Source organism: Podarcis filfolensis (genome assembly GCF_964270895.1).
Source record: "Podarcis filfolensis genome assembly, chromosome: 7".
Classification (NCBI taxonomy): domain Eukaryota; kingdom Metazoa; phylum Chordata; class Lepidosauria; order Squamata; family Lacertidae; genus Podarcis; species Podarcis filfolensis.
In genome coordinates, this window is record NC_139603.1 from 10,909,955 (window position 1) to 10,934,929 (window position 24,975).

The following is a 24,975-nucleotide window of genomic DNA, read 5'->3' on the forward strand; positions in this document are numbered from 1 at the left end:
ATGTGGACCTGAGTGAAAACCATCTACAGTATACCCCTGCTGGCCCAGGGTGAGAACTTCAGTACATAACACCCCTAGTTCCAGGGACGGTTTCCAAGGACTCACTTCTGAGTGGAGAGGAGTCCTCCAGATATTTATTTAATGGTGAGAAAAATCCTGGAAGGTTTTGACAAAAAGCTGTTTCCCCCGGTTATCCATACCAAGCCCTCCTGTTGCCTTCTCCTGGAGGAGTCCGGATGGTGGCAACACAACAACAGGCCTTCTCTGTGGTGGCTCCCTGCTTGGGGGAATGCTCTTCCCAGGGAGACTCACCAGGCACCTTCATTATGTACCTTTCAGCGCCAAGCAAAAATGCTTCACTTCAACCTGGCATTGGGGCTGATGGACATTCTGCAGCTTTTAAAATGTGCTTTTAAGGAGTCGGCCAATTCTTGGTTCGTTTTCGTTGCATTGTTTATTTTGCGTTCTCATATTGTATTTTAACAATAATAATAATAATAATCATAATTTATTATTTATACCCCGTCCATCTGGCTGAGTTTCCCCAGCCACTCTGGGCGGCTCCCAATCGAGTGTTAAAAACAATACAGCATTAAATATTAAAGACTTTCCTCAACAGGGCTGCCTTCAGATGTCTTTTAAAAATAGGATAGCTGCTTATTTCCTTGACATCTGATGGGAGGGCGTTCCACAGGGCGGGTGCCACTACCCCCTGTGGGTTGCTTTTCTTCTGTTGCAGACAGCCCTGGGATCTTTGGATGAAGGGTGGTATACTAAATAAGTAAATAAATAGACAAATAAATAAGGCATTGGCCGTGGGAGGGTGGGCTTGTTGGGTTGTTTCCCCTTTTTTACATACTTTGCATTCTCCTTTCATACTTCTTTCTATTGCGGGCCACCCTGGGATCTCAGGAAGAAGGGAGTTTACAAATTTAATAATCAATCAATCAATTTGGTGTTGGCTGTGAGAAGGGGGGTGTTTATTGGTTTGCTTTTTTTTTATTCTGCATTTTGTGTTTTCGTTTGTTTGTTTTCTGCAGCGGACCGTCCTGAGATCTCCGGATGAAGGGCGGTATACAAATTTTAATAAATATATTTAAGCAGCGGCAGCATAGCGCTGGCTGTACGAGGGTTCTATTCTCCCTCTCGGGAATGGAAGGCGCTCGGGCGCGAAGCCAAATTTAGCAAGCCAAATTAATGAATAACTAAAACTGGCGGCGGCGTCGGGCTGTGCGAGGCTCCCTTCACCCCGTGGCGAAGCGAAACCCCAGTCCTCGCCCGGAGGCCTCACCCCAGTGCCTGCCTCGCCTGCCGTCCCTCCCTCTTTCCCTTCCCGGCCGGACTGTGCGGAGAAGACGGCCGCCCTCCCTGCCTCGCTCCTCCGCCTCCTCTGACGAGCGGAGCCGGGGAGCCAAGAGAGGAGGACGCCCGGCGGCGGAGCGCGAGGGCCGCGGATGGGCGAGTGCGGGGTGGCGGCCGGCGCCCAGCTGCTGCTCCGCGCCTGCGACCAAGGCGACTGCGAGGGCGCCCGGCGGCTGCTGCTGGGCCCGCCGGCGGCCTCCGGGGCCGGCGATGAAGCGGCGGAGCCCGGCAGCTGCGCCGCCGCGCCCGGCGGGTCTGGAGCTGCTGCGTCGGGCCTGCCGCCGGGCTCGGTGCCCGTGGACTGCGCCGACGAGGCCGGCAACACGGGGCTGCAGTTCGCGGCGGCCGGCGGCCACGAGGAGCTGGTGGGCTTCCTGCTGCGGAGGGGAGCCTCCGTCCAGAGCCGCAACCACTGCGGCTGGAGCCCGCTCATGCAGGCGGCCAGGTCAGGGCGAGAGCAAAGCCAGGCCGGGGTCTTGGGCAACGTCGGGATGCGAGGGAAGATGCTGGCCGGGTTTCCCGACCCTTGTGAACATAGGTCCGAACTCCCTGGGTGTCGGGCACCTACAAAATCCCCCAGTGATAGGGCTGGGCACCCACAGATTTTGGTGCCAGGGCCTTGCACGTTGCATGGCAGGGTCAAACTGGCACTCCTGCTTGGGTGCATCGTGTGGATTAGAAGGATCATAGAACTGTACGGAAGGGGCACAAGGGTCATCTAGTCCAACCCCCTGTTGTCGGCATGCTTCTGTCTGGAAAGACAGTGGAATGCACCTCCAAAAGTGAAATCAAAACTGCTATGTTCGCAGCACCAAAGTGACCTCCCTGAGGCACAAGCCTAGGCAATGTGTATGGAGGTCCTGGATGTGCCAGACAACAGGACCGTCCTCTTGGCCTCGCTGATGCCAAAGGGATGAAGAAAAGCAGAGCAGTACGTTTGGCACCAGCGTGGCTGCAGGAGTTTGCCCGAAGGAGGTGTACAACTCGCCATCCAACCGTCTTAGGGACTCTGCTCTGGATTTGTGTACCGTTTAGCACTTAGCCTTTCCTTTTCTGGAATATGACCCACAAGGCAGTGGAGGTTTAGGATCAGAGAAGCGGAGAATTGCAGAGTTAGAAGGGACCACAAGGGTCATCTGGTTCAACCCCCTGAAAAAATTGTAAGTGCAGACCATAACGAGAGGTTTGCCTCACTTAAGAGGTCAGAAGGAGATTTGAACTGAGCAATTATCTGCTCAAATCCCATTCTCTGACTATGACACCACACTGTTTCTCTGCATTGTTAAGGCAAGAGTGCCTTAAATCCAAACAATGCCGTTTCATCCTACTGGGTATCATAACGTTTTCTCTCTCTCGTTTTTCCCCCCCAATCAAAGGTTTGGACATCTGACTGTGGCTCGCATCTTGCTAGAAAACGGCGCTGACCTTAATGCACAGAACAAACTGGGAGCCAGCGTACTTACAATGGCTTCTAGGGGTGGTCATGTCAGTGTGGTGAAGTTGTTGCTGGAATCGGGCGCTTACGTTGATAATTATGACCACTTGAGTACTAGCTGGGATAACAACAAAGAGGAATTGCCAGCTATCACCCCCCTTATGGCAGCTGTCCAGCACGGGCATGAAGCAGTGGTCCATCTTCTGTTGGACTGGGGAGCGGATTGTAATTATACCGTGAAAACTATGGGTTGGACTCCCCTAATGTTGGCGGCTGTTAGTGGAAGAGTGAGCTTGGCTCAGCAGCTTATGAACAAAGGAGCCAATCCCGATCATCTGAACACACTGCATAAAACACCATATGAAATATCTGTTGACTTCAAACATGAAGATATGATGGATTATTTGGCACCTTTAACAACAGTTAGACCTCAAACAGGTATGAGCTGCTTTGCAGTTATGGGTCTCGCCATAGTTATTTTCTTGATTGGGAAACTCCCTGACTACAAAAAAAAAGAAGGAAAAACAAGGATGATTTTCTTGGCAGGATTGATGGCTGATAGCAAAGAGGGGGTCTCTTAGGTCTTGTCTTTATGGTCATATTATGCCCACTAATAATGTCAGGAGAGGGGTGTTTAGCTCTCAAGACATTGTAATGCAAGGGGTAAGCAGTCAGTTAAAATAATAAAGTTGTTTATAAAGAGGAATACTAGCAGTCCAGTTTCTCAGGCTCACAAGAAACCTTGGTCTCTCTTTATGGGACCATCTAGTGCTCCTGTGTGATACATGATTTGTTATTCCTAATAGAAAACAAACAAGATTCTGGTTGTCAACCTTTTTGTACCAGCTGAATACCTTTGTATTCTCCCTGGATTTTCAGAACTATGTTTCGGTCCTTGGAACAGATTATTGCTGCCAGTTTTGAAATGCTGTTATGCTACTTTTAAGGCAATAAATTGACTTGATTGATTCTTAATATCTTAGATGCTTTAATGTTTTAGTTGTTGGAATTCAGTGCAAACAGCCCAGAGGACATTGTTGATTGGATAGCCAGCAAATATTATTGATTGATGGATTAATCCATTAATTTGAAGTATGTTTACATGATGTATAATCAACTAGATAGTTATTTTCCTTTTGTAGAAATGACCACAGTTTTTGTACACAAATTGCTTATTCATGAGGGGGCTTTGACACTCACTATAATGGAGGGGGCCATTTTATGATCAGTTGAGTTCCCTCCCTTAAAATATATGATGATACTCCCGGAAAAAGGGAAACACCATGGGAGCTTCAGAGCTCCCACACTTGCAAGGAATTGCTGGATCAGAGGACTTGGGCATGGAGTTTATTTAAGTCCATAACTGATGGACTTAAATTGTTGCTTTCAACTTCCAGTCTTTGCTTTTATTTCATTCCCCTTTTGTTCTTTTCTGTATTTTAGCAACCTGTCTCTTTTCAAAATCCTCATACTCTTTTTTTTTTTTAACCCAACTTATTTCCATGGCGAAAGAGCTTGAGAATTTCTTGAATGAACTTTAACGGAGGGCGTAGTAGTGTTACGCCAAGGGAGAAGTTGTCCTGGGACCACATATGTAGGAATGTACATAAGCAATAAACAAGATATGATTCGATATCCAAACCGTGATCTAAGGAAAGAGTAGTGCTTTGCATGCAAAATGTACCAGGTTAAACCTGTGACGTTGCCACGTATGGCTTGAAAAGACATCTGTCCAAAACCCTGAACAGCAACTTTTAGCCAGTGTGACAATACTGAGCAAGATGTGTGTCATTCACTATAGTGCAGCTTCTTGTGTTTCTGACAGCAGAATCTGGACAACAGACTTAAGGTGGAGAAAAACTGTACCAACCTGATTTATGTAGAGTAGCCTTTCCAAAGCTGGTACCCTGCAGATGGTTTAGATTCTAACTCTCATCATCCTTTACAGTTAGCCATGCTGGCTGGGGTGTGTGTGTGTTGGAGCCCAAAACATCTGGAGGGCAGTAGTTTGGGAAAGACCAGTGATGTCTTAGCATACAATAAGCACCACCCTCCATCTTTTTCTCCTCCCTCTTTCAGAAGGGTGCTGGTAGCCAATATATTTTTAACCTTTTATTTCTTTTTCTCTTCCAGCTAGCTCTTTCATTCTTTCCATCTCTACGATCAGAATTTCTGCCTTCTTCAATACTGGTATTTCCTTTTCTCCTGTCTTTTCCCTGATCCAGCAAGTCTGACGTCTCAAGGGCTTCATTAGTACAAAAAGATGACTCTCAAGAGTATAGGACCCAAGTTCTACGTGGGCTGCAGGCTTGCTGTGCTGGTTTCTGGTAAGGCTAGAGTGTCGCTCTGTACCCTGCCATTGAGCATCCACAACCCTTTGAGTCCTTGTTGGCCTAGACCCACAAATTGCTCTGGGACAGGCTGCATATAGGATGCTGCCATACGCTGGGCTGCAGTGGTGGGGGAGCTGAGACTGGAGTCAATCTTAAAGCTCCTCCCAAGCCTTCTGTTCTTAGTAGGGTTGGGGACAGGATTATAGGAGAAAGGAGCTGGCTAAAATGGGTGCTCAGGCCTCCTGGGTCCTCAACACTTGGATGGAGGTGGCCAGAGCATGCCATTCTGCTGGATCCTCCCTCCCCGCCTGCCTGCCTCACAACATACAGCTTGAGGATGTTTGTACACTCAGGGTGCACTGAATGATCTGGTATAGCCTGGCATGGAGTCTAGAATGTACAAACATACTTTTGCTATTTCCCCTGGCATGTGAAGGGCTGAATGTCCTAAGGTTCTGTTGTTCAAGGCTACAAATATCTTTCTGGGGAGACAGTGAGGAGTGCGCCTTTGTGGATGGGGTCAAACTGTTGGAAGGTAACAGTGCATGCTGTGGCTGTAAAGACCGGTGCAGGAGAGACATGTTTTGTTGCAGCTGGGGCAGATGAAGGCGTCCGGTTGTGCTGCTGCAGATGCACCATGGCGTTTCTTCCCTCTGTGCTCCTCCCAGCAATCATTCCTCCACTGGTCACTGCTATAGATGCACGACCTGACTGCCTGTCTCCAGGCACTGTGGTTGTCTGCAAGGGATTGATGGCAGGGTTGATGCTGCTACTAGTCACTGAGGCAGGAGTGTGAACATGCTGGGAATGTGGATTTGGGAGAGTGCATCTTTGTTTGAGACTCTGTCCTGCCATGGGATGCCTAAAATCTTGTGGAAGGCATTGAGGTTTCACTCCTGGCAGGTGTAAGTTGCCTATGACTTCCTTCTATAAAGCAGCATGCTCAGCATGCAAGTCTGGTAGACCTTCATCTTGGTATTGGATGTTAGCATCCCATTCTCCCATACCCTTTTGGAGAGAGGCAAGCCATTGCTGTAGCTGCAATGCCAATAATACGCAGCTATCAATATTTGATAGCTGCATATTATTAATTTACTTGTTCTTGTGACTTTTCACCTTATGTTTTGGGAAATGGTACCCCAGTGCTGCTTTGGGTCAAACGAAAATCGCAACAGCTTTTCACATAGCAAACAATCACAGCCCCAAGAGACCAGGGGCGAGAGGAGGGTAATGGTACTTCAACAAACCTTCTGGCTTCAGAGATGAGCAACACAGCATCACTATGCCAAGTATTTTCTCATTACTTTGGGTTGTTGTTTTTTTAATCATTTATAAATCAAAACACAAATTTTGAAGTCAAACGATTTACAGTGGTACCTCCGGTTAAGTACTTAATTTGTTCCGGAGGTCCGTACTTAACCTGAAACTGTTCTTAACCTGAAGCACCACTTTAGCTAATGGGGCCTCCTGCTGCTGCCGCGCCGCCAGAGCACGATTTCTGTTCTCATCCTGAAGCAAAGTTCTTGACCTGAAGCACTATTTCTGGGTTAGCAGAGTCTGTAACCTGAAGCGTATGTAACCTGAAGTGTATGTAACCCAAGGTACCACTGTACTTAAAATACATCACATTATTTGCTGTTGTAGCATCAGCTGCAGTTGTTTTATAAACTTTATACTTTTCTCCCCACCCCCAGATAAACAGAAGAGGCAACCAGATATTTTCCATGCCTTGAAAATGGGTAAGGTCCTTAAAAATATTCTAACACATCTGATGTATTCCTGGGTATAGTAACTAGAGGCATTCTAGTAGGAAAGAGCCCAAAGGTTTGGCTATTTCAAATGACCGCTCATATTGCTGTAGCTCAGTGGACCTCTTTCAGGTGCACAAAGCAGCTTAGTTCAGTCTCACCCATACAGTTAGAATTAATCCCTTCAGCACTTAAAAAATAAACCTTTTAACTCCCTGAACTCTTCCTTTGTTAACCATGTTAACCATCTCCACAGGGAATTTTCAGCTGGTTAAAGAGATTACAGACGAAGACCCTGCACAAGCCAATGTCATTAACGATGACGGTGCTTCTCCACTGATGATTGCAGCTGTAACTGGACAGTTGCCTCTTGTACAGCTGCTTGTTTCAAGAAACGTGGATATTGACAAGCAAGATACTATCCATGGCTGGACAGCACTTATGCAGGCCACATATCATGGGTAAATATCCTTCTCACACCCCCTCCCGGTGTGGAGTAAGATAAGTCTTGTTACCACTGCCAAGGAGGTGTATTTGCGTTCCGGTTTTTAATTTCCTGTCCATGTTTAGGTATAATATTACAGCCCCTGAAAATGACTAGGAGTAGGTGGGTCAAGAACTGGGGGTGTTTTCCTGTCCCACCTACCTATGGCCGTGCATTGGACATAACATTATTATTACATTTGAAAGCATGTAGGCAGGAACTGTAAGGTTGTGATGGCATGGGGAATAAAGGTTAGCCAGCCACCCAACCCTTCCTCATCCCTGCCACCCAATGGATATATTTTCTCTCTCCCTCTGCCTCCACTGAACAGCCCTTTTAATATTTTGGACTTTTACTAACCCAACCTATCATTCTTATGTAGGGAGCAGAGTGTTAGGGCATCTGCTTGTGGGGTGAATAACAGGGCCTCAGACCGGTTTCTCCCCCCAAAACAAAGAATGCTTTTACTCAACGTTTTAGTAAGATAGCATGTTACTAGTTTTAGACAAAACGGTTTAAGGAAGAGAAAATATTATTGCTGTTTAGGTAGTTACCCATAAGAGCAAATCAATTTAACCAACAGTTAATTTTAGACACTTTCCCTAGCAAAGCCAACATTTATCAGCTTGCATCATTCCTGACCATTGGTCATGCTGCCTGGGCCTGATGGGCATTGGAGTCCAACAATTTTGGGAGGGCTATAGATGTCCCATCTGTGGTTTAGGCCATGTCAAGGTGCATTGCCTAAAACCAAAAATTCATCACTCTGTTCAGTCTTCTTTACTCAATCTGTTCTTTTCTGCTAGCAACCCTGATCTTACTTTTGAGATAAATATTTTTAAAGGAATGGATTGGGGTGAAATCATGGAGGCTCACTAACTTATGCCAATATTAGGAGTTCTTCACTCTTCTCTCTCTTATCCTGGTATAAGCAATCAGGTACATAGTACCAGGGTTGTTACCTCCAGAAGATGGAACTCGCAATGATCTGTGGGTGATGCCAGAAAGTTAACAAGAGCTGTTGTTGGAAAACTGCAGGTGTAGATAAGGGTTCTTGTCTCAACCAAACAGTACAGGTACTAGGACAACAAATCTGGTCCTGCGACAGCAACGTTTGGATACTGAGTGTGTTGCAAAAGTACCTAAAATCCTGGTGACAACTCTTGAGCTGAATTGCAAACCGATCAGGGCTAGATCAGTTGGTAAGTAGCTGGGCCATATAAGGTGGCCTTAGGACAAGAAACAGTTGTTAATAGAACACACACAAATGTTTAGGAGAGATTAGAGGGAAGAGGTAGGCAGGCAATTCTCAGACCTTTCTAGTACCCTCTTCTAACTGAGCCTAGTATATATATGTAACTTACCTTCTTTTTTCTTTGAAGAAATAAAGAAGTTGTTAAGTATTTATTAAATCAAGGAGCTGATGTCAACCTGCGTGCCAAAAATGGATATACAGCCTTTGACCTGATAATGCTGCTGAACGATCCAGGTACTTCTTTTTCTAGTGGGGTATCCTTCTTGGGAGTCTTGCAGCAAAAACAACAGAGAGCCTTTTGGGTGGAGTACTTCCCATAAGATAAGAACCTGAATTTTTGCTGATGCACTTGTGGCGTAGATAATTCTTTCCAGGAAATTTGTGTGTGATTTTTTTTCAGATGCAGAACTCGTGCGGTTGCTAGCTTCAGCCTGCATGCAAGTTGATAAAGAAAAAAGCAAGCAGAACAACAAATCAGCTGTGACTTCTTCAAGAAATAAGCAAACTGTAGATATCCCAGTGTTGCCTGATGACAAGGGAGGACTGAGGGTATGCAGATTTTGTTTATTTCAGTAAGGCATTGTCTTCAGCTGGGAGAATCTAGCAGCTAGCCAGTGTGGTGTAGTGGTTGAGAGCGGTAGACTCGTAATCTGGGGAACCGGGTTCGCATCTCTGCTCCTCCACATGCAGCTGCTGGGTGACCTTGGGCCAGTCACACTTCTTTGAAGTCTCTCAGCCCCACTCACCTCACAGAGTGTCTGTTGTGGGGGAGGAAGGGAAAGGAGAATGTTAGCCGCTTTGAAACTCCTTCAAGTAGTGATAAAGCGGGATATCAAATCCAAACTCTTCTTCTTCTTCTTCTTTTGCCCATTGTGGAAATTTGTTCGATGAGAAATCTGTTGACCTACTCTCTGCTACACGGTAGCACCACCACTGAGTGTGGCCAAAGAGCAGGTCTCACAAAGTTCCAGTTGGGTTCCACCTGCTCCTATAAAGCTGCAACTCTGGTGAAGCTCCTCATCCTGAACAATTTGTTAACATGTAGATGAAACCACGCTAGAACTCATGACTGTCACAAGTGCTTCCTGAACAATGGTCTGCTGCCATACCATTGTGGTTATTCATTGTTCTTGGCTCCTAGGGAAAGTCTCCTCTTCTTCTTCATGAGCACTAGTCCAAGGAAGGGACTCTGCAACAAACTCTTGCATTAGATTTACACAACAGGAAAAAGGGATGTGGATATGTCTAGACCTTTTGGAGTTTTGTTTTGTTTTTAATTTAAAAAAATCAACACCAATAAATTCCAGGTCATTCAGCGCATTATTTATCAGTGTTTAAAATATATCATGATGCATAATTATTTGTCTTTTAAAAAAACACTCGTATCATTATCTTTTATTATCTAGTCATGGTGGAACAGGATGTCCAATAGATTTCGCAAGCTGAAGTTGACCCAAACTTTAAATCATGGATTCTCCATCAATCCAGCTGTACCTTTTCCAGAAGAGTCAGCATCACCATTTGATTGCACAATGAAGGCCACGTTACCAAGTGATAACAGTGTAAATTATGATGCCATTACAGCTTGGGCAACAAAGAGCAAGGCTAATGGTAAAGATTATTCAACATTCTTTTCAAACAGATGTGAAGTTGTCCAAAACTAAGGGAAGGTTTTGGAAACTTTTTAAGGGATGTTTTTGCGAAAGCCTGTTAAAAAGATGTTTTTTGTTTGGTGTCGAATGTGTATATTGACTATTAAGCTATCACACTGCCCCAGTTAATTTGTAATGGACAACATGGTTTCTCACTGTGTGAATGAACTGCAAGCAGAGATGCATTCTCCTTTTTCACATCCACAAGTGGCAGATTAGAAGCTTTTGATTTCCAGCTAACCATACTGTAGTTCAAATACTTCCAAATGCTGGCTTATTCAGAAATGCTAAACTTTACATGGTTTAGTCATTAGATTCAAAATAGCATTGTTTATATGTGAGGGTTTTTCCCCTATTCAGGTATAGGAAGCACAAAGGGAGGAAAGGATGACGAATTGCTGACAACAGTGGTAAGTCAGAATATTGCTGGTGCACCAAGTTCTTGGTGTATTTTCTAGCAACTCTTGCCCTAAAACAGATTTGAACCAAAAGGAATCAAGAGTATCCTTCTCTCTGTTATTATTAACAATTACTTTATTGCCAGATACGTTATACTGTGGTACCTCGGGTTACATATGCTTCAGGTTACATATGCTTCAGGTTACACACTCCACTAAGCCAGAAATAGTGCTTCAGGTTAAGAACTTTGCTTCGGGATAAGAACAGAAATCGGGCTCTGGCGGCGCGGCGGCAGCAGGAGGCCCCATTAGCTGAAGTGGTGCTTCAGGTTAAGAACAGTTTCAGGTTAAGTATCGACCTCCGGAACGAATTAAGTACTTAACCTGAGGTACCACTGTATAGACCTCGCCCCAAAAAGAAGCCACAGCGCTGATCAGTATTCTCTGAGTATTTTCATTTTTGTTTATTTAACAAAATGTACCGTATATCAGAAGGTTGGTGGTTCGAATCCCCGTGATGGGGTGAGCTCCCGTTGCTCGGTCCCTGCCCCTGCCAACCTAGCAGTTCGAAAGCATGTCAAAGTGCAAGTAGATAAATAGGTACCGCTCCGGCAGGAAGGTAAACGGTGTTTCTGTGCGCTGCTCTGGTTCACCAGAAGTGGCTTAGTCATGCTGGCCACATGACCCGGAAGCTGTACTCCGGCTCCCTCGGCCAATAAAGCAAGATGAGCGCCGCAACCCCAGAGTTGGCCACGACTGGACCTAATGGTCAGGGGTCCCTTTACCTTTCTATACCGCTTACTAGAGCAAAAGACCTCTAGGCAGTTTGCAATAAAGAGTCGAAAACAGTCATTTAAAATACCAATAAAAAAAAAATTACAGACAAGTCACATAAACATGAATATATAAAATGAAATCTGTAATGAACAAGACACTCTTATTAAAACCATGTATCAAGATTACATGTTCAAGTTACACACCTGGGTAGGCTTCCCAGAAGGAAAAAAAACCCAGTAGGTGGCGAAAAATGTACAAGAAGGCATCTGTCTGATTCAACGGGCATTAAGTTCCAAAATGGAGGTCCTGCCACCTTAAAGGATTGGTAAAAGTGATAAAATGGTGTTCAGTTTCATTGGTTCGGTGTTTATGTTGCTGGGTCTACTTAAGTTGATTAATACCTATGTTTATGGGCAGCATATATAGCTAAGAATGCAATCCTATGCATGCCTGCTCAGAAGTCAATTCCATTGAATTCAGTGGAATTTACTTCCAGGTAAATGGAATGTGGTGTACGGGATTGCAGCCTAAATTCTAATTTATTGGATGTAAATGCTTGATTTAAAGTTTGTTTATTTCCTCTCTATTGTCCTTGTTGTAAACAAGAGCACACAGAATTGCCTTCTTTGTGATGGCCTTATTTTTCTTGCCATTTAAAAAAATCCTTGCTTTCTTTATTCCTCCACCCACCTCCGGCTTAGCTAAGAAGTGGGGCTCCATTTACAAGACTGCCTAACGACAAACTGAAAGCTGTTATTCCACCTTTCTTGCCCCCATCAAGTTTTGAGCTGTGGAATTCTGACAGGACGCAACCAAGCAAGGATGGTAGCAGAGAGCAAACGAGGCTTGGCCTTCCACACCGAGCGACCAGTCCTGACAATAATGGTGGCGGAAATTCCGACAAAGGAAGAGAAGTAAAATAATACCTTACCTGTTTCATTTAATCATGCAGAGTTGTTCAAACACATTGTTTTGTTCTCCTTTAAACCAGAGGGCCTGTTGATGTTTTGTAGTGCACTTGAGATTTTTAAAAACAAAATGCTTTTCTTCTGCTTAATTAAATGTAGGGATTTAGGCTTTCCCGAATGTACATGTAAGTGAAATAGAGTGGATAATTCTATTTTTCAGATATTCGTGAACAGCTTTAGTTAAAGCTGCATCTCATTTCTTTTTCTAGGCGTCCTTAAGTAGAGGTACTAGACCCATTAAACTATCAGCCTTTGCAAGAAGACCTCCTACTCCCTCCACCTCAAGCAACTTCAACCATTCCCCCCACTCTTCTGGTGGATCTAACAGCATAGCCGGAGTAAGCAGACATGGTGGAGAAATGCATAATAAATCAGGTGCTTATATTATATATTATTTCTTATCTCTTTGCCTGACAAGTTTTTGTTCAAAGCCTGTAAATGAACATGAAATTATTGTGCACTTATTTTGTAATGCACATAAACAGACCCATCATTATCTAGGTGGATAAGATCTCTGGTAGAGTTTCTTTGTATTTAAGAACTTCAGAATAAGTAGAAGGCCAACTGGTAAAGCTTTCCCCAGAACCTCACCTGCTGAAACTTGTGCTTGTAAAACTTTTCCACGCACATGTCGTTAGACAAAGCTTTACTTGCCAGCTTTGTGCTTGTTTAAAGGTGCACACACACACACTTCCCAACAAAAACAGCTGGGCAACGTCATTCTGATCAGGCAGGACTTGAAGACTAAGGAAAGCTGAGAAGTCTCAGATATAATTGCGGAAGGGTGTGGAAGATATCAGGTGGCAAGGGAACATTATGAGTAGTGAGGCTTCCTAGATCATTACACTGCAGCAACTTTTTCCGCCTTCTTCATTCCTGATCGCTTTTGCCCGAAGCTCTCCCATCTTCTGTGATGTAAAACATAAGCGCTGTTTGCTTCAACAGGTAGATGGGTGAGGAAGGTGGATGATGGGATCTGGGCCGAGGAAGGGTCAGAACAAGAAAAGCTGTGGTGGCATCCTTTTCACAGCTGTCGGGCTGTTGATGAGTGATGCTGCTGCTACTAGAATGCTGTCTGTGAGCCCTAACTGCAGAACATGCCTTCAAGGTCTGAACTTGGTCAGAAACTGCAAAAAAACTAAAGGAGGCCAGTGAATCAGGGAGTAGTGATAGCACTGTGAATGTGCTGTACATACCACCATGCTTGTTGAATAAAGTTATTCAGTTAACTTGAACACAGCATTTCAAAAATTACATGTATCAGGCTCTTATTAGCCTCAGTGCCTCTGTCCTTCTCATCCTCAAAGTAATTTGATATTTATTTTCTGGTTGTTGTTTTTTAAGAGCTCAGATTTGATCACTCTTTAGCAAACTAAGGTTCTTAGTGCTAACAGGATTGTAGCCAAAACAGAGTCGCTGAGAAACAGGATAGGGGTAACAGCAAGATTTGTAAAAGTACATTTGGAGGAGGGCAACCAAAATGGTCAAAGGCCTGGAAACGATGCCTTATGAGGAACGGCTAAGGGAGCTGGGCATGTTTAGCCTGGAGAAGAGGAGGTTAAGGGGTGATATGATAGCCATGTTCAAATATATAAAAGGATGTCACATAGAGGAGGGAGAAAGGTTGTTTTCTGCTGCTCCAGAGAAGCGGACACGGAGCAATGGATCCAAACTACAAGAAAGAAGATTCCACCTAAACATTAGGAAGAACTTTCTGACAGTAAGAGCTGTTTGACAGTGGAATTTGCTGCCAAGGAGTGTGGTGGAGTCTCCTTCTTTGGAGGTCTTTAAGCAGAGGCTTGACAACCATATGTCAGGAGTGCTCTGATGATGTTTCCTGCTTGGCAGGGGGTTGGACTCGATGGCCCTTGTGGTCTCTTCCAACTCTATGATTCTATGATTCTACATTTTATAAACAAACAAACAAACACTCCCTAAATACCCCAGTGAAGACTGAGCATGCTCAGAGAATGCACATGTTGACTATTAGTGGAAAGGATGGAATGGCCTGATGAAGGAAAGTATTGGTGGTTGACTGGCTGGGTACCCCGAACCACCTAGTAGGAATACATTCTCATCTTCTTTTGCAGGTCCCTCTTATATTGCCTAATCTCACATCTCCAAAGCTCTGCATGTCTGCATTCTTTTCAAATCCAATGCACAGCATCACGCAAATGTGATGACATCAATAGATTCTCAGTAGCTTTATGAAACAAGCTGTCAGGCTGTTTACAGGAGCTAGCCAGATGGCAATAGTAAAAATAAAAAAGCGCTGCTTTAAACTGTTGAATGCCCTAGGATGACTTTGAGAGGCGATTGTTGCACAGAAACGTAAAGGGTGAATAACTTTTACATGGTATTTTATTCAGTACACATTATAAACGGTCTCAGACTAACAGTGAAATCCTAACCGCGCTTACTCAGAAGTAAGTCCTGTCGAATTCAACAGGGCCTCTGTTCTCAACATTGATGAGTCAGAAGGCCTCTTGCCTTCTTGTCCTCACAATAGCATGATGTGTCTTTTCTGATATATTGTTAACAAGCTAGTGCGGTGTTGTGGCTAGAGTGTTGGATTTAGAAGATGGGGGTTCAAATCCCCATTCACTGAATGACCAGTCATTGTCTCTCAGCCTAATCTTCCATTCCTGCTCTGCTCCACCACTGCTTCCAGTGGGAGCCAGTGTGGTGTAGTGGTTAAGATCAGTGGACTCGTAATCTGGTGAACTGGGTTCGATTCCCTGCTCCTCCACATGCAGTTGCTGGGTGACCTTGGGCTAGTCACACTTCTTTGAAGTCTCTCAGCCCCACTCACCTCACAGAGTGTTTGTTGTGGGGGAGGAAGGGAAAGGAGAATGTTAGCCGCTTTGAGACTCCTTCAGGTAGTGATAAAGCGGGATATCAAATCCAAACTCCTCTTCTTCTTCTCCTCTGCCCCCCGCATTGCTTGTCATTTCACAGGAATCCCCTCTTGGTTGCATCACCCTGCCGCTCACTGACCTCACTGCCTGCCTGTCTCCTATGCTTCCTTCACATTGCACAAGTTCATCATCAGCGTGACGACAGACTGGAACAAATACAGTATAGAGAGAAAACCTCTTCTTCTTTTTAATGACACTTCCTTTGTAAACAGATGCTTTTAATGTTGCTTGAAAATGTTGAAATGAGATTGTTCTCAGTCTAGAATAATAAAATTGCTATTACATTCTTGACTTATGTAAGATTGGGGTTTGTGTTTTCGTTAGGTGGCAGTGCCGATAGTGTTTTGTCTCAAATTGCTGCTCAGAGGAAGAAAGCTGCTGGTATACCTGAACATAAACCAAGCCAACAGCAAGTGCCAATAGGCCCAGCTCCTTCACCTTGCCCTCCTGACGTGGAAAGTGCACAGACCATTGGCAATGGACACATTTTAAAGGTTTCTGAGTCTTTTAAATTTCTCGTAGCTTAGAGCTGAAGTAGTGAAGCATGCTTGATTTGCAGACTTCCCGTCTCAGTCACACGGCATATATGTTTATTGCTACGATTACTGAAGTCTTTTGGTCTGTAGACATAAAGCTAATATCTGTTTGTGAGAATGTCCTCAAAATGAATATAGGGAAGAAGGAACAAATAACATCTGAGTTTTAGCATTTTAAGCAAATTGATTATGCCAACGGTTCATCAGGATGCAAACTAAGGATGTAATCCAGGACTCAGCGATATCAGCTGGATTGTGACCTGGGTTCATCAACACAACTAATGGAACACCCTTGGAAGGGCTGCCAGTTATCCAGTTACTAAGAGTCAAACTAAATGTGAAGGATACCTGAAGGAGCATCTCCACTCCCATCATTCTGCCCGGACACTGAGGTCCAGTACCGAGGGCCTTCTGGCGGTTCCCTCGCTGCGAGAAGCCAAGTTACAGGGAACCAGGCAGAGGGCCTTCTCGGTAGTGGCACCCGCCCTGTGGAACGCCCTCCCACCAGATGTCAAAGAGAAAAACAACTACCAGACTTTTAGAAGACATCTGAAGGCAGCCCTGTTTAGGGAAACTTGTAATGTTTAACAGACAATTGTATTTTAATATTTTGTTGGAAGCCGCCCAGAGTGGCTGGGGAGACCCAGCCAGATGGGCGGGCTATAAATAATAAATTATTATTATTATTATTATTATTATTATTATTATTATTATTATTAGCTTATTTTACCCAAAGTGGCTACAAGAAGCTGTAGAAGAATGGGGACAGGGATGTTGCGTTTTCCCCCCCTATGGGCTATTTGTCCTACCAAAATCAGTCTTTGAGACTACTTCATGCCCAGCAGAAAAAAGATACAAGTCCTCACCATGGAGATGAATTTCTCAGACAAGAGTAGCAAGCATGTTCTGAGGCTTATACTGCAAAGTGAAGTACCATTCTGAATTTGGCCCATCTGAACACCCCTCCAGATAACATTAAGGCACACTTAGCCACTTTTGTTGGATCCAGATTAAATTGTGTTTAGAGTAGACCCTTTGAAATTAATAGGACAGGTTAGTCATGATTAACTTTAAGTCCCATTGATTTCAGTTAGCCTATTCTAAGTCTTACCCAACAGCAGTAAGCAATGATCTGGACTGGAAGTAGGGAAATTCATGATGTGATGATGTCATAAAAGGGCAGAGTGCTTAGATATTACTAGAATAAGGGGGTATCTCAACATGGGAAATCCACTGTTATTTCAGGGTCAAGTATAGATCTAGAGCTACCCTCTCAGGCAGCTGATTTACTGGTAAAAAGTTTAGACAGGTCAAAAGCTTTCCAATGTTAGAAATGGTGTGTTTTCCATCTGTAAATGCATTGGATTCACTGAATTCAATTTGGCCAACTCCTTGAGACCCTTAGAGTAATTTATATGGGTGTTTCTGGCACTAGTCCAGAAAGGAAACTGTGTGGGTCATTAGAGGGAAGTGGCAAGATGCTTGCAAGACAACATACATGCATGTTGTGGAACACAACCTCTGCTTTAAAGCACACATAGCTTTTTCTGTGAAAGGTTATAACCAGATATTCCAACCGTGTGAATCACCCCAATACGCCGTCGGTAGGGCCAATTGCCAAATATATTTTTGTCAGGAGGAACATTTTAATTACCACGGAGTCTGTTTATGTAAGGAGATAAAAATACCCAAGTAAACATGTGCTAAAGTCCTTGTACTCCATGTGAACATTAAAATAAAACAGAGAAACATTCCTGCTACCAAAGCCTACCACTGATGTTTTTTTGTGTTTTTAATATTCTGTCAGAAGCCACCCAGAGTGGCTGGGGGGGCCTGGCCAGATGGATGGGGTATAAGTATTTATTTATTTATTTATTTATTTATTACCACATGATTATTTATTCTTCTGTTCATTGTTAACAAAAACAGAAGTTGGATGTGAACAAAAAGCCTCCATCTGAAAATTCGTCTACTTCTAAAAGCACGTCCCCAACTCTTACGCCATCACCGTCACCATCTGCATCCCCCAAGGTTCAAAGTGCAGAGTCCTCCCTCTCCTCTTCTCACAGGCAAGGGAAAAGTAGCGGTGGCTCCAGCAGTGGAACTCTGACAGATGAAGGTAAGCAGTCCCCGGCTACAACACCAGCAGGATCTCGCTGGGCTGTACTACTTAGAATGTGAATTGTGCATTTGGATGTCCTCCTGTGTCAAAAACGCTCTGCAAATAGAAACCAGCACGTATGGCGCAAGGAACTGCTGCAGCAGAAGGGTTGTCAAGAAACGTGCAAGTTTTCAGTATATAGGAGCTGTTTTTTTAAAAATACTGGTTTGCTTTCAAACGTGCACATCCTGAAGTAAGTAGGTAGGACTTTCCCATCCAGCAAAAGGAAGGCAGAGGGGAGTAATTGCTGTGTGGTTATTTCCTACTCGTCTGTCCTTTATGTTATGTACTGAGTTGAATAGGAACCAAAATGCAGCAGTCTGATTGGTCCTAGAACAATAGGATTCAGAATGCAGCAGTCTAATTGGTCCTAGAACAATAGGATCCAGAATGCAGCAGTCTGATTGGTCCACAGGAGCCACCCAATCCAGCTCCAGGTGGAAATGAATCCGCAACCTGATTGGCCTACAGGAGAATCCCGGAAGTTGCCAATCACGTGGGGCCCATTGTGTAAATAATGTATATAAAGCAGACATTCTGGGGGAACTTCCATTCCTCCTCACCACTATGAGCTCAATAAAGAGCATGAAATCCACTCTCGACTCCAAGTATATTTCACTTTACCTCTCAGGAAGCCTAGTTTAGCTCTGAAAGAACTGGGGCAATGCTGCTACTGACTTGGAGAATGATCACCCTCCCTGGCTCTCAGCTGTGACACCCTACTGCCTTACCCAAAAGTGTGAGTACTTTGAGCAGGCCCCAGTAATTTCAGGGGTAAACTAAAATCTTCAGACTGGCCTTTCTTCTATAAATACTCTGTTTATGTGTATGTATAAGAAAGGACAATCACAAGACCTATTATGCTCTGCATTGCACAGATGGTTTTGCATGGCTGAATATTTTCAGGGTTACAGGAAAAGTTCAGGGACAAATCGCTGGTCAGACTACTTAATATGATCTTTGCATCTGCATGATTAGTTGGAAATATCGATAAAGACATGTATTCTCTGCCCTTTGTCAAAATGATTAATATTATTTCATTTTTTTATTTAAAGATGAACTCACAGGCATCCTTAAAAAACTCTCACTGGAGAAGTATCAGCCTATTTTTGAAGAGCAGGAGGTAAAGTTTTGTATAAACTTTTTATTTGTTCTTTTCCTTAATGCTTTCTGTGAGCTGGCTGAAACTTTCCAATCATGAAGAATCATTAGGCCATGGAGGTCAATAAGGAAATTTATTTACAGAATTATGATCTCAGATTTTTATTATCTGGCTTTTCAGAAACGGTGTTCTTAAAAGGGAACACAGAGTAGTCACCAACAATGCAAGGCTGTATTTTTGAATATTTATTTGTTAAGAATACTTATATCTTCCTTATCGCTCAGAGAAGCTTTAAAGGCAGCTTAGAAGAGATTCTCAAAAGGGAATCACACTCAAATTTGGTATAAGAACAAAAATTACATCATGACCGTATGAAACCAGGATTATTCAGGCTCTTCTCTTAGTTTCATTGATTAGGGCTTATCATTTTAGGGAGTGAAACTTAATTTTTGCATATTTCTTCAGTAAGGGAGCTTTAAAATATGTTTTTCAGTGTGAGGAATTCAAATCTGCTATTAATTTTTGTGATTGGACAACTAGGCCTCCTGAGAGGTAAAGGACAATAATATCATTGGCAGTCTCCATATTCCACAGCTTCAACAGCAAAAGCAAACTACCCAGTATTTCTGGTCCAGCTGTCTTTGGTTACGCTCCATTTTCACCACATAGCAAAGGGAAGTGGCTTTTCAAAACTTACATAAAGAATTACACCCATTTGCTTGAGTGACTTCTATTGACTGTAAGTGATATTTCATGAACATAAAGGAGGAAAATATAATACATATATTCTGGGTCAGTGCCCCCAATATGAAAGTGCAAAAGCTTTGGGCGTAAGTTGCTTTTTGCCTTTGAGCTCAGATAGAATAACAATTTAGTATTCATTTAAGCATATTCCACTGCTGTGTAAACCTTTTAGAATTACTTAGAAATACAGTTGTGTTTTGCTATTTTGCCTGCTGCTACAGTTGTGATATCTTTTCATGCAAATCTTGAAAACTAGTCAAAAGTAGAACCTGTTCTCTAACTATTTCAGTGAGCCACAGACATGCAGCGGCATTTAAACATTCAATCAATATAACTTTTTGATGTATGTTCCTAGTTTTTAAGTGTCTGGTTACAAATGGCAGAAATGTATTGACCGTAGGGACTTAGAAAGCTGCCTTATATTGAGTCAGACCATTGGTCCATCTGTCTACACTGACAGTCGTGCTCCAACAGAGTCCTGCCCTAGTCCTACATGGAGATGTTGGATATTCAGCCAGGTTTCTCCAAGCAAAGCAGATGCTGTCACTGATATATTTCACCTTGCATAGGTCTGAGCAAGCTTGGGACTCCTACAAGTTGGTGCATACACTAGTGGCCAAAATTGTGGAAACCTTTTGGGGAAAGTGTATTTCCAAAGTTTGATGGCTCATAACACCTGATTGGCTCTCTAAACACTCATGCTCATTGGCTACATTGTAGGAAAGCTACTGCATATCAACCTAAGCAAGTTGTGCTTTCTTTTTCTGGTTATTTGGCTATAACTTTTGATAGAATACAGATAATTGAACCAACTTTGTTGCATTACATTCTTCATTAAATTATCTTTCCATTGATGTATAATTTTATGGTGTTACTAAAAATAAAAAATGGTTTCCACAATTTTGGCCACTAGTGTAGATAATAATAGTGATATAGTGCTTTAGGGTGTTTAAAGTATTTCATATACATTATCTCCATGACCCTTATAATATCTCTGTAACAGGGTTATTATCTCTGGCTGAGGCCGAGAATGACTTCCATGAAGCCACCTATGTAATGAATAGCAGAGACAAGTTTTGATCCAGAGACTTCCTTTGCTATATTGCAAGGTCTTCAGACTAGCACTTCACACAGTGCTAAAATTAGTAATAATAATAATAATAATAATAATAATAATAATAATAATAATAATTTTTTATTTATACCCCGCCCTCCCCAGCCAAGGCCGGGCTCAGAGCGGCTTACAAGCAATAATAAAAACAAGATGAATGATTACAACTTAAAAACAAAAATAAAATACAGCATTAAAATAATGGAACATTAAAATATTAAAATGTAGCCTCATTGCAGGAGGAGAAGGAAAAGAAAAAAGAAAGTAGTAGCAGCAGTTCCTCAGACTGTTATGGGGACTTAAATCTTGCTGGAGCCAAAATGGAGGGGAGAGTGTAAAATGCTCTCTCTGCCTCTTCGCTCAGCGTCTCCTTCATAAATTAGAAGAGAGAAAATGCATTTACGGATTTCTGTTTCGCAGGTGGATATGGAGGCTTTTCTCACCCTCACGGATGGTGATTTGAAGGAACTGGGAATTAAAACGGATGGTTCTCGACAACAAATTCTGGCAGCTATTTCTGAGCTGAATGCAGGAAAGGTATTTCAGAATATATTTTACTTTCAGAGTGTTGCTTTTCTCTGCTTTTGAGAATTTGATTTTTCAACATCTGATAGAGAGTGCTCAGAGAAGAGGATGTTGGCTTCAGGACTGCACAGGTCCTTTGCTTTCACGCCAAAGAGTTTTGCCCTAGTGGGCTGGCTCAGGGACTTTACAGTTCTTCTGACTCCAGCCTTCATTGTCAACAATTTGTATATTACTGGGGTTAGTTTGGTATATTGGAAATCCAGATTTGAAACTTCTGCAATGTTTCAAGGCTCATTACTATGTGGGCAGGGCCAGTTACAGAAGTCCTTGCCATCCAGTCATTACTCTCAGTTCCTGCTGGGCAACAAGTGTATGGAAAGTGTTCTTTCCAGGTCAACAGTTTGCCCTATTAACATGATTCTGCCACTGCAGAACAAGATTGTTGTTGTTTAGATTTTTCCTCCCAAAGGAGAACCAGGCAGCAAACACCAAAGCAATAGAAAACATTTGAAAGCAATTACCGTATTTTTCGCCCTATAGGAAGCACTTTTTCCCCTCCAAAAATGAAGGGGAAGTGTGTGTGCGTCCTATGGGGCGAATGCAGGCTTTCGCTGAAGCCTGGAGAGCGAGAGGCGTCGGTGCGCACTGATCCCTCTCGCTCTCCCGCCGGGCGCGCAAGGCTTGGGGCGGCAGCCTGTTCTGGGGGCTGGGGTCGGGGGAAGCTCGGGCTTCCCCCACGCCAGGCCTGCGCGTGGGGGGGAAATAAAATTTTTTTTCTTTATTTCCCCCCCCAAAAAAAAAACTAGGTGCGTCCTATGGGGCGGTGCGTCCTATGGGGCGAAAAATACTGTAATTATCCCTGCAGGTAAATTATTCAAGGTTGTCTAAAACAGCATCTTTCAGCCATCAAGTGCATGGATGAGTATGCATGCTTTAAAATTCTGCCAAAATGTTACTATAGAGGGTAGCAGACGCATCACAGTATAATATATAACCAGTGGGCTGTGTTTTGCTTGCTGGGTCACAAGGTTGTACAGTCCCAAACCAGAGTACCTTGTGCCGGAAGCAGACTGGAGCAAACAAGGTTATTTCATTTACACCATTACCAGCAAACATGAACGCCTTTCTTGGCATGCATTCCTAAAGAACCAAGCTGAAGTTTCTCTTACTAATGATTGCATTGATAGATTTAAACATGGACTATGCATTTGGTTCTTGCTCTAACTATGGTTTTCAACAGGGCCGAGAAAGAAAAATTTTACAGGAGACCATACACAACTTTCACTCTTCGTTTGAAAGCAGTGTTAGCAACACTAGCCCTGGAAAACCTCAGTGTAAGTATAGGATCGTGATTTATTTATCTGCTATATATTTCGGAAAGTTGTTTGCCTGTTTGCTCTGCATTTGGACACCTCTTACGATATCATAACCAAATTTTGCATGATGGTTCTTGAGATGAAGGAACAGTTTTCTTCTATGTTTGGGTTCAATTAGACACCATTTTGAATCAAGATGGTGGACTGAACCTTTCAAAACTACAGATTATTATTATTTTGTTTCTTACAATTCCTGATCAACACTGGGGATGAAGCTGATAGTTACTAATAAAACAGTATTTGAGAGACTTGACTCCTGGGCCTCTTGAAACTGAATCTAGACCTGAAGATGGGTTTAAATTTGAAATCCGGAACACAAATTTGAAATCCAGAACACATCTTTATCCAGAACACATAGGTCAAATTTCATGCCAATATCTTATTTTCAAAGGAAATTGTGCTTTGAGTTGGGTTTTACATATTTGCTAGTCTCCTTGAAAACAGGTGTGATCATGGTGGGGTTTGTCTTTGAAAGACAGCCCCGTATGTGCAAACTGTTTTCCATCTGATAACTCACTCTTCAAAGGAGATATTACATAGCATTATATCTTATATATTTCCTGTCTCCCTTGCAAATAGGGGGAATTTCTGTAATTGGATAGGGGACCATGTGTTGAGATTTCTGCATTGCAGGAGGTTGAACTAGATGACCGTTAGGGTCCCTTCCAACTCTACAATTCTATGACCGAAATTGAATGAATTAAAAACCAGAAAAAGCATGGACAAATAAATTCTTATCAAGGGAGAGTTCAATGGTTTGGTTACCCCCCCACCCAAAGGTCATCTTTAAGGGGAATAAGAAAAAAAAATTGTCATTTAAAATAAATAAATATATAACCAGGAAATATTATTGATATATGGAAATACAGTACGATCACATCTTACATGACAGTTCACTTCCAAGGTTTCCACATATACATGAAACCACATATACTCAAACCTTCCCTTTGGAACCATCCCCATGAAGCATCCCTAACATTCCAGATCTGGTGTAATAAGTGGGGTTTGCTGTTTTGGGGCTTGCTTAGCTGGTTGAGCAGTTCAACGAAGTCTCAATGCCCCTCCGGCTCATGTGATCCAGAGCGGTATCAGGGCTTGCTCAGCTGAAGAGTTTAAGGAAGCCCGGTGCCCTTCTGGCATGTGTGAGTATGGGGACTTGCTCAGTAGGGCTGGAAAATGTATCTTGGCTGCTTGTTCCTCCACTAAGGTGGGGAGGAAGAAGAGGCTGAGATACATTCCAGACATACCAGCATATCACAGTATTTAGCTGCTGATATATCACAATGTTGAAAACCAGGTATCGCCTATCCTTAATGGCCAAACCTATAGAGAACAAACAGACAGACCACTTTCCAAAATATATTTGTAAATATTTGTTTTAAATCTAGCACTTTGTGCATAGATACTTTATGCATATCTAGCAGCTTCTGCATTTTAAAACAAAACAATTAATGATGAATTCCTTTCTGTTTGCAGCACCTGGATGCTGGGTGAGGCCACAAGAACCTTCTCCTACTAAGCGGTAGTTTTTGAACCAAGATGTCCCACTACCTCGCCACGGTGCCCTGAAGAAAAAGTATCATGTCTACCTGTTACAGCAACATATTTTTACAGAATGCGCAGGAAGGATTGTTTGTTAACAACTTAAAAAACCCTTCATTCTGCTAAGTAGCTGTTCCCAAAGCTGAAACTACACATTAGGTAGTTTGATACTTTGAAGGCAGTGAAAGACTTTCAAAAGTGAACTGTAATGCATGTATGGGTCATTTCACAGAAGTGCAGGAATGAGAATCTGAACCAAATCCCTGTGGCTTCAGCAAAAAAAAAAGTGTGTTGAGGAAGGACACAACGAAGTAACTGCAACTCACTGGAGTCTGCCATAGTCACCCGAGACTTGACTGTGCATATTGTGATAATGCAGGCATCTAAATTTAAAAGAAACTGCAAGTGTTTTGTAAGGAGTCAGGTGCACTGATCTGTGCCCAAGGCGTGTGTTTGTGAAGCACCAACCACAATTTGTATTGATGAACATTCAAATAAGAATTTTTTTTTTCTAACTAAAGAAAACTTATGATTTGTAACCACCCTTT

General features: G+C 43.1%; 1 protein-coding gene across 3 annotated transcripts; it reads left to right on the forward strand.

The window, feature by feature from the left end:
- The first annotated feature begins 746 nt into the window (after positions 1 to 746).
- On the forward strand, positions 747 to 24,966 carry ANKS6 (ankyrin repeat and sterile alpha motif domain containing 6). Of its 3 annotated transcripts, XM_083624640.1 has the most exons (17): positions 749 to 1,534; positions 1,595 to 1,807; positions 2,739 to 3,235; positions 6,825 to 6,869; positions 7,135 to 7,339; positions 8,745 to 8,851; positions 9,018 to 9,166; positions 10,024 to 10,228; positions 10,630 to 10,679; positions 12,146 to 12,358; positions 12,622 to 12,787; positions 15,655 to 15,824; positions 17,796 to 17,985; positions 19,083 to 19,150; positions 21,405 to 21,521; positions 22,750 to 22,843; positions 24,362 to 24,966. In XM_083624640.1, the coding sequence occupies exons 1-17, from the start codon at positions 1,455 to 1,457 to the stop codon at positions 24,409 to 24,411; spliced, it is 2,619 nt and encodes an 872-aa protein (XP_083480766.1). In that variant the 5' UTR covers positions 749 to 1,454; the 3' UTR covers positions 24,412 to 24,966. The 3 variants fall into 3 exon arrangements, with proteins under 3 accessions (XP_083480765.1, XP_083480766.1, XP_083480767.1); XM_083624639.1 differs by having other exon boundaries at positions 747 to 1,807; XM_083624641.1 differs by lacking the exons at positions 749 to 1,534; positions 1,595 to 1,807 and adding an exon at positions 1,835 to 2,522.
- The last annotated feature ends 9 nt before the right edge of the window (positions 24,967 to 24,975 follow it).

Excerpts from the sequence above, each read along its gene's own strand:
- ANKS6 (XM_083624639.1), top strand. The coding sequence starts at position 1,455 with ATGGGCGAGTGCGGGGTGGCGGCCGGCGCCCAGCTGCTGCTCCGCGCC. Across the intron at positions 3,236-6,824 it reads AACAGTTAGACCTCAAACAG|ATAAACAGAAGAGGCAACCA; the intron begins GTATGAGCTGCT and ends CCCCACCCCCAG. Across the intron at positions 6,870-7,134 it reads TTTCCATGCCTTGAAAATGG|GGAATTTTCAGCTGGTTAAA; the intron begins GTAAGGTCCTTA and ends CCATCTCCACAG.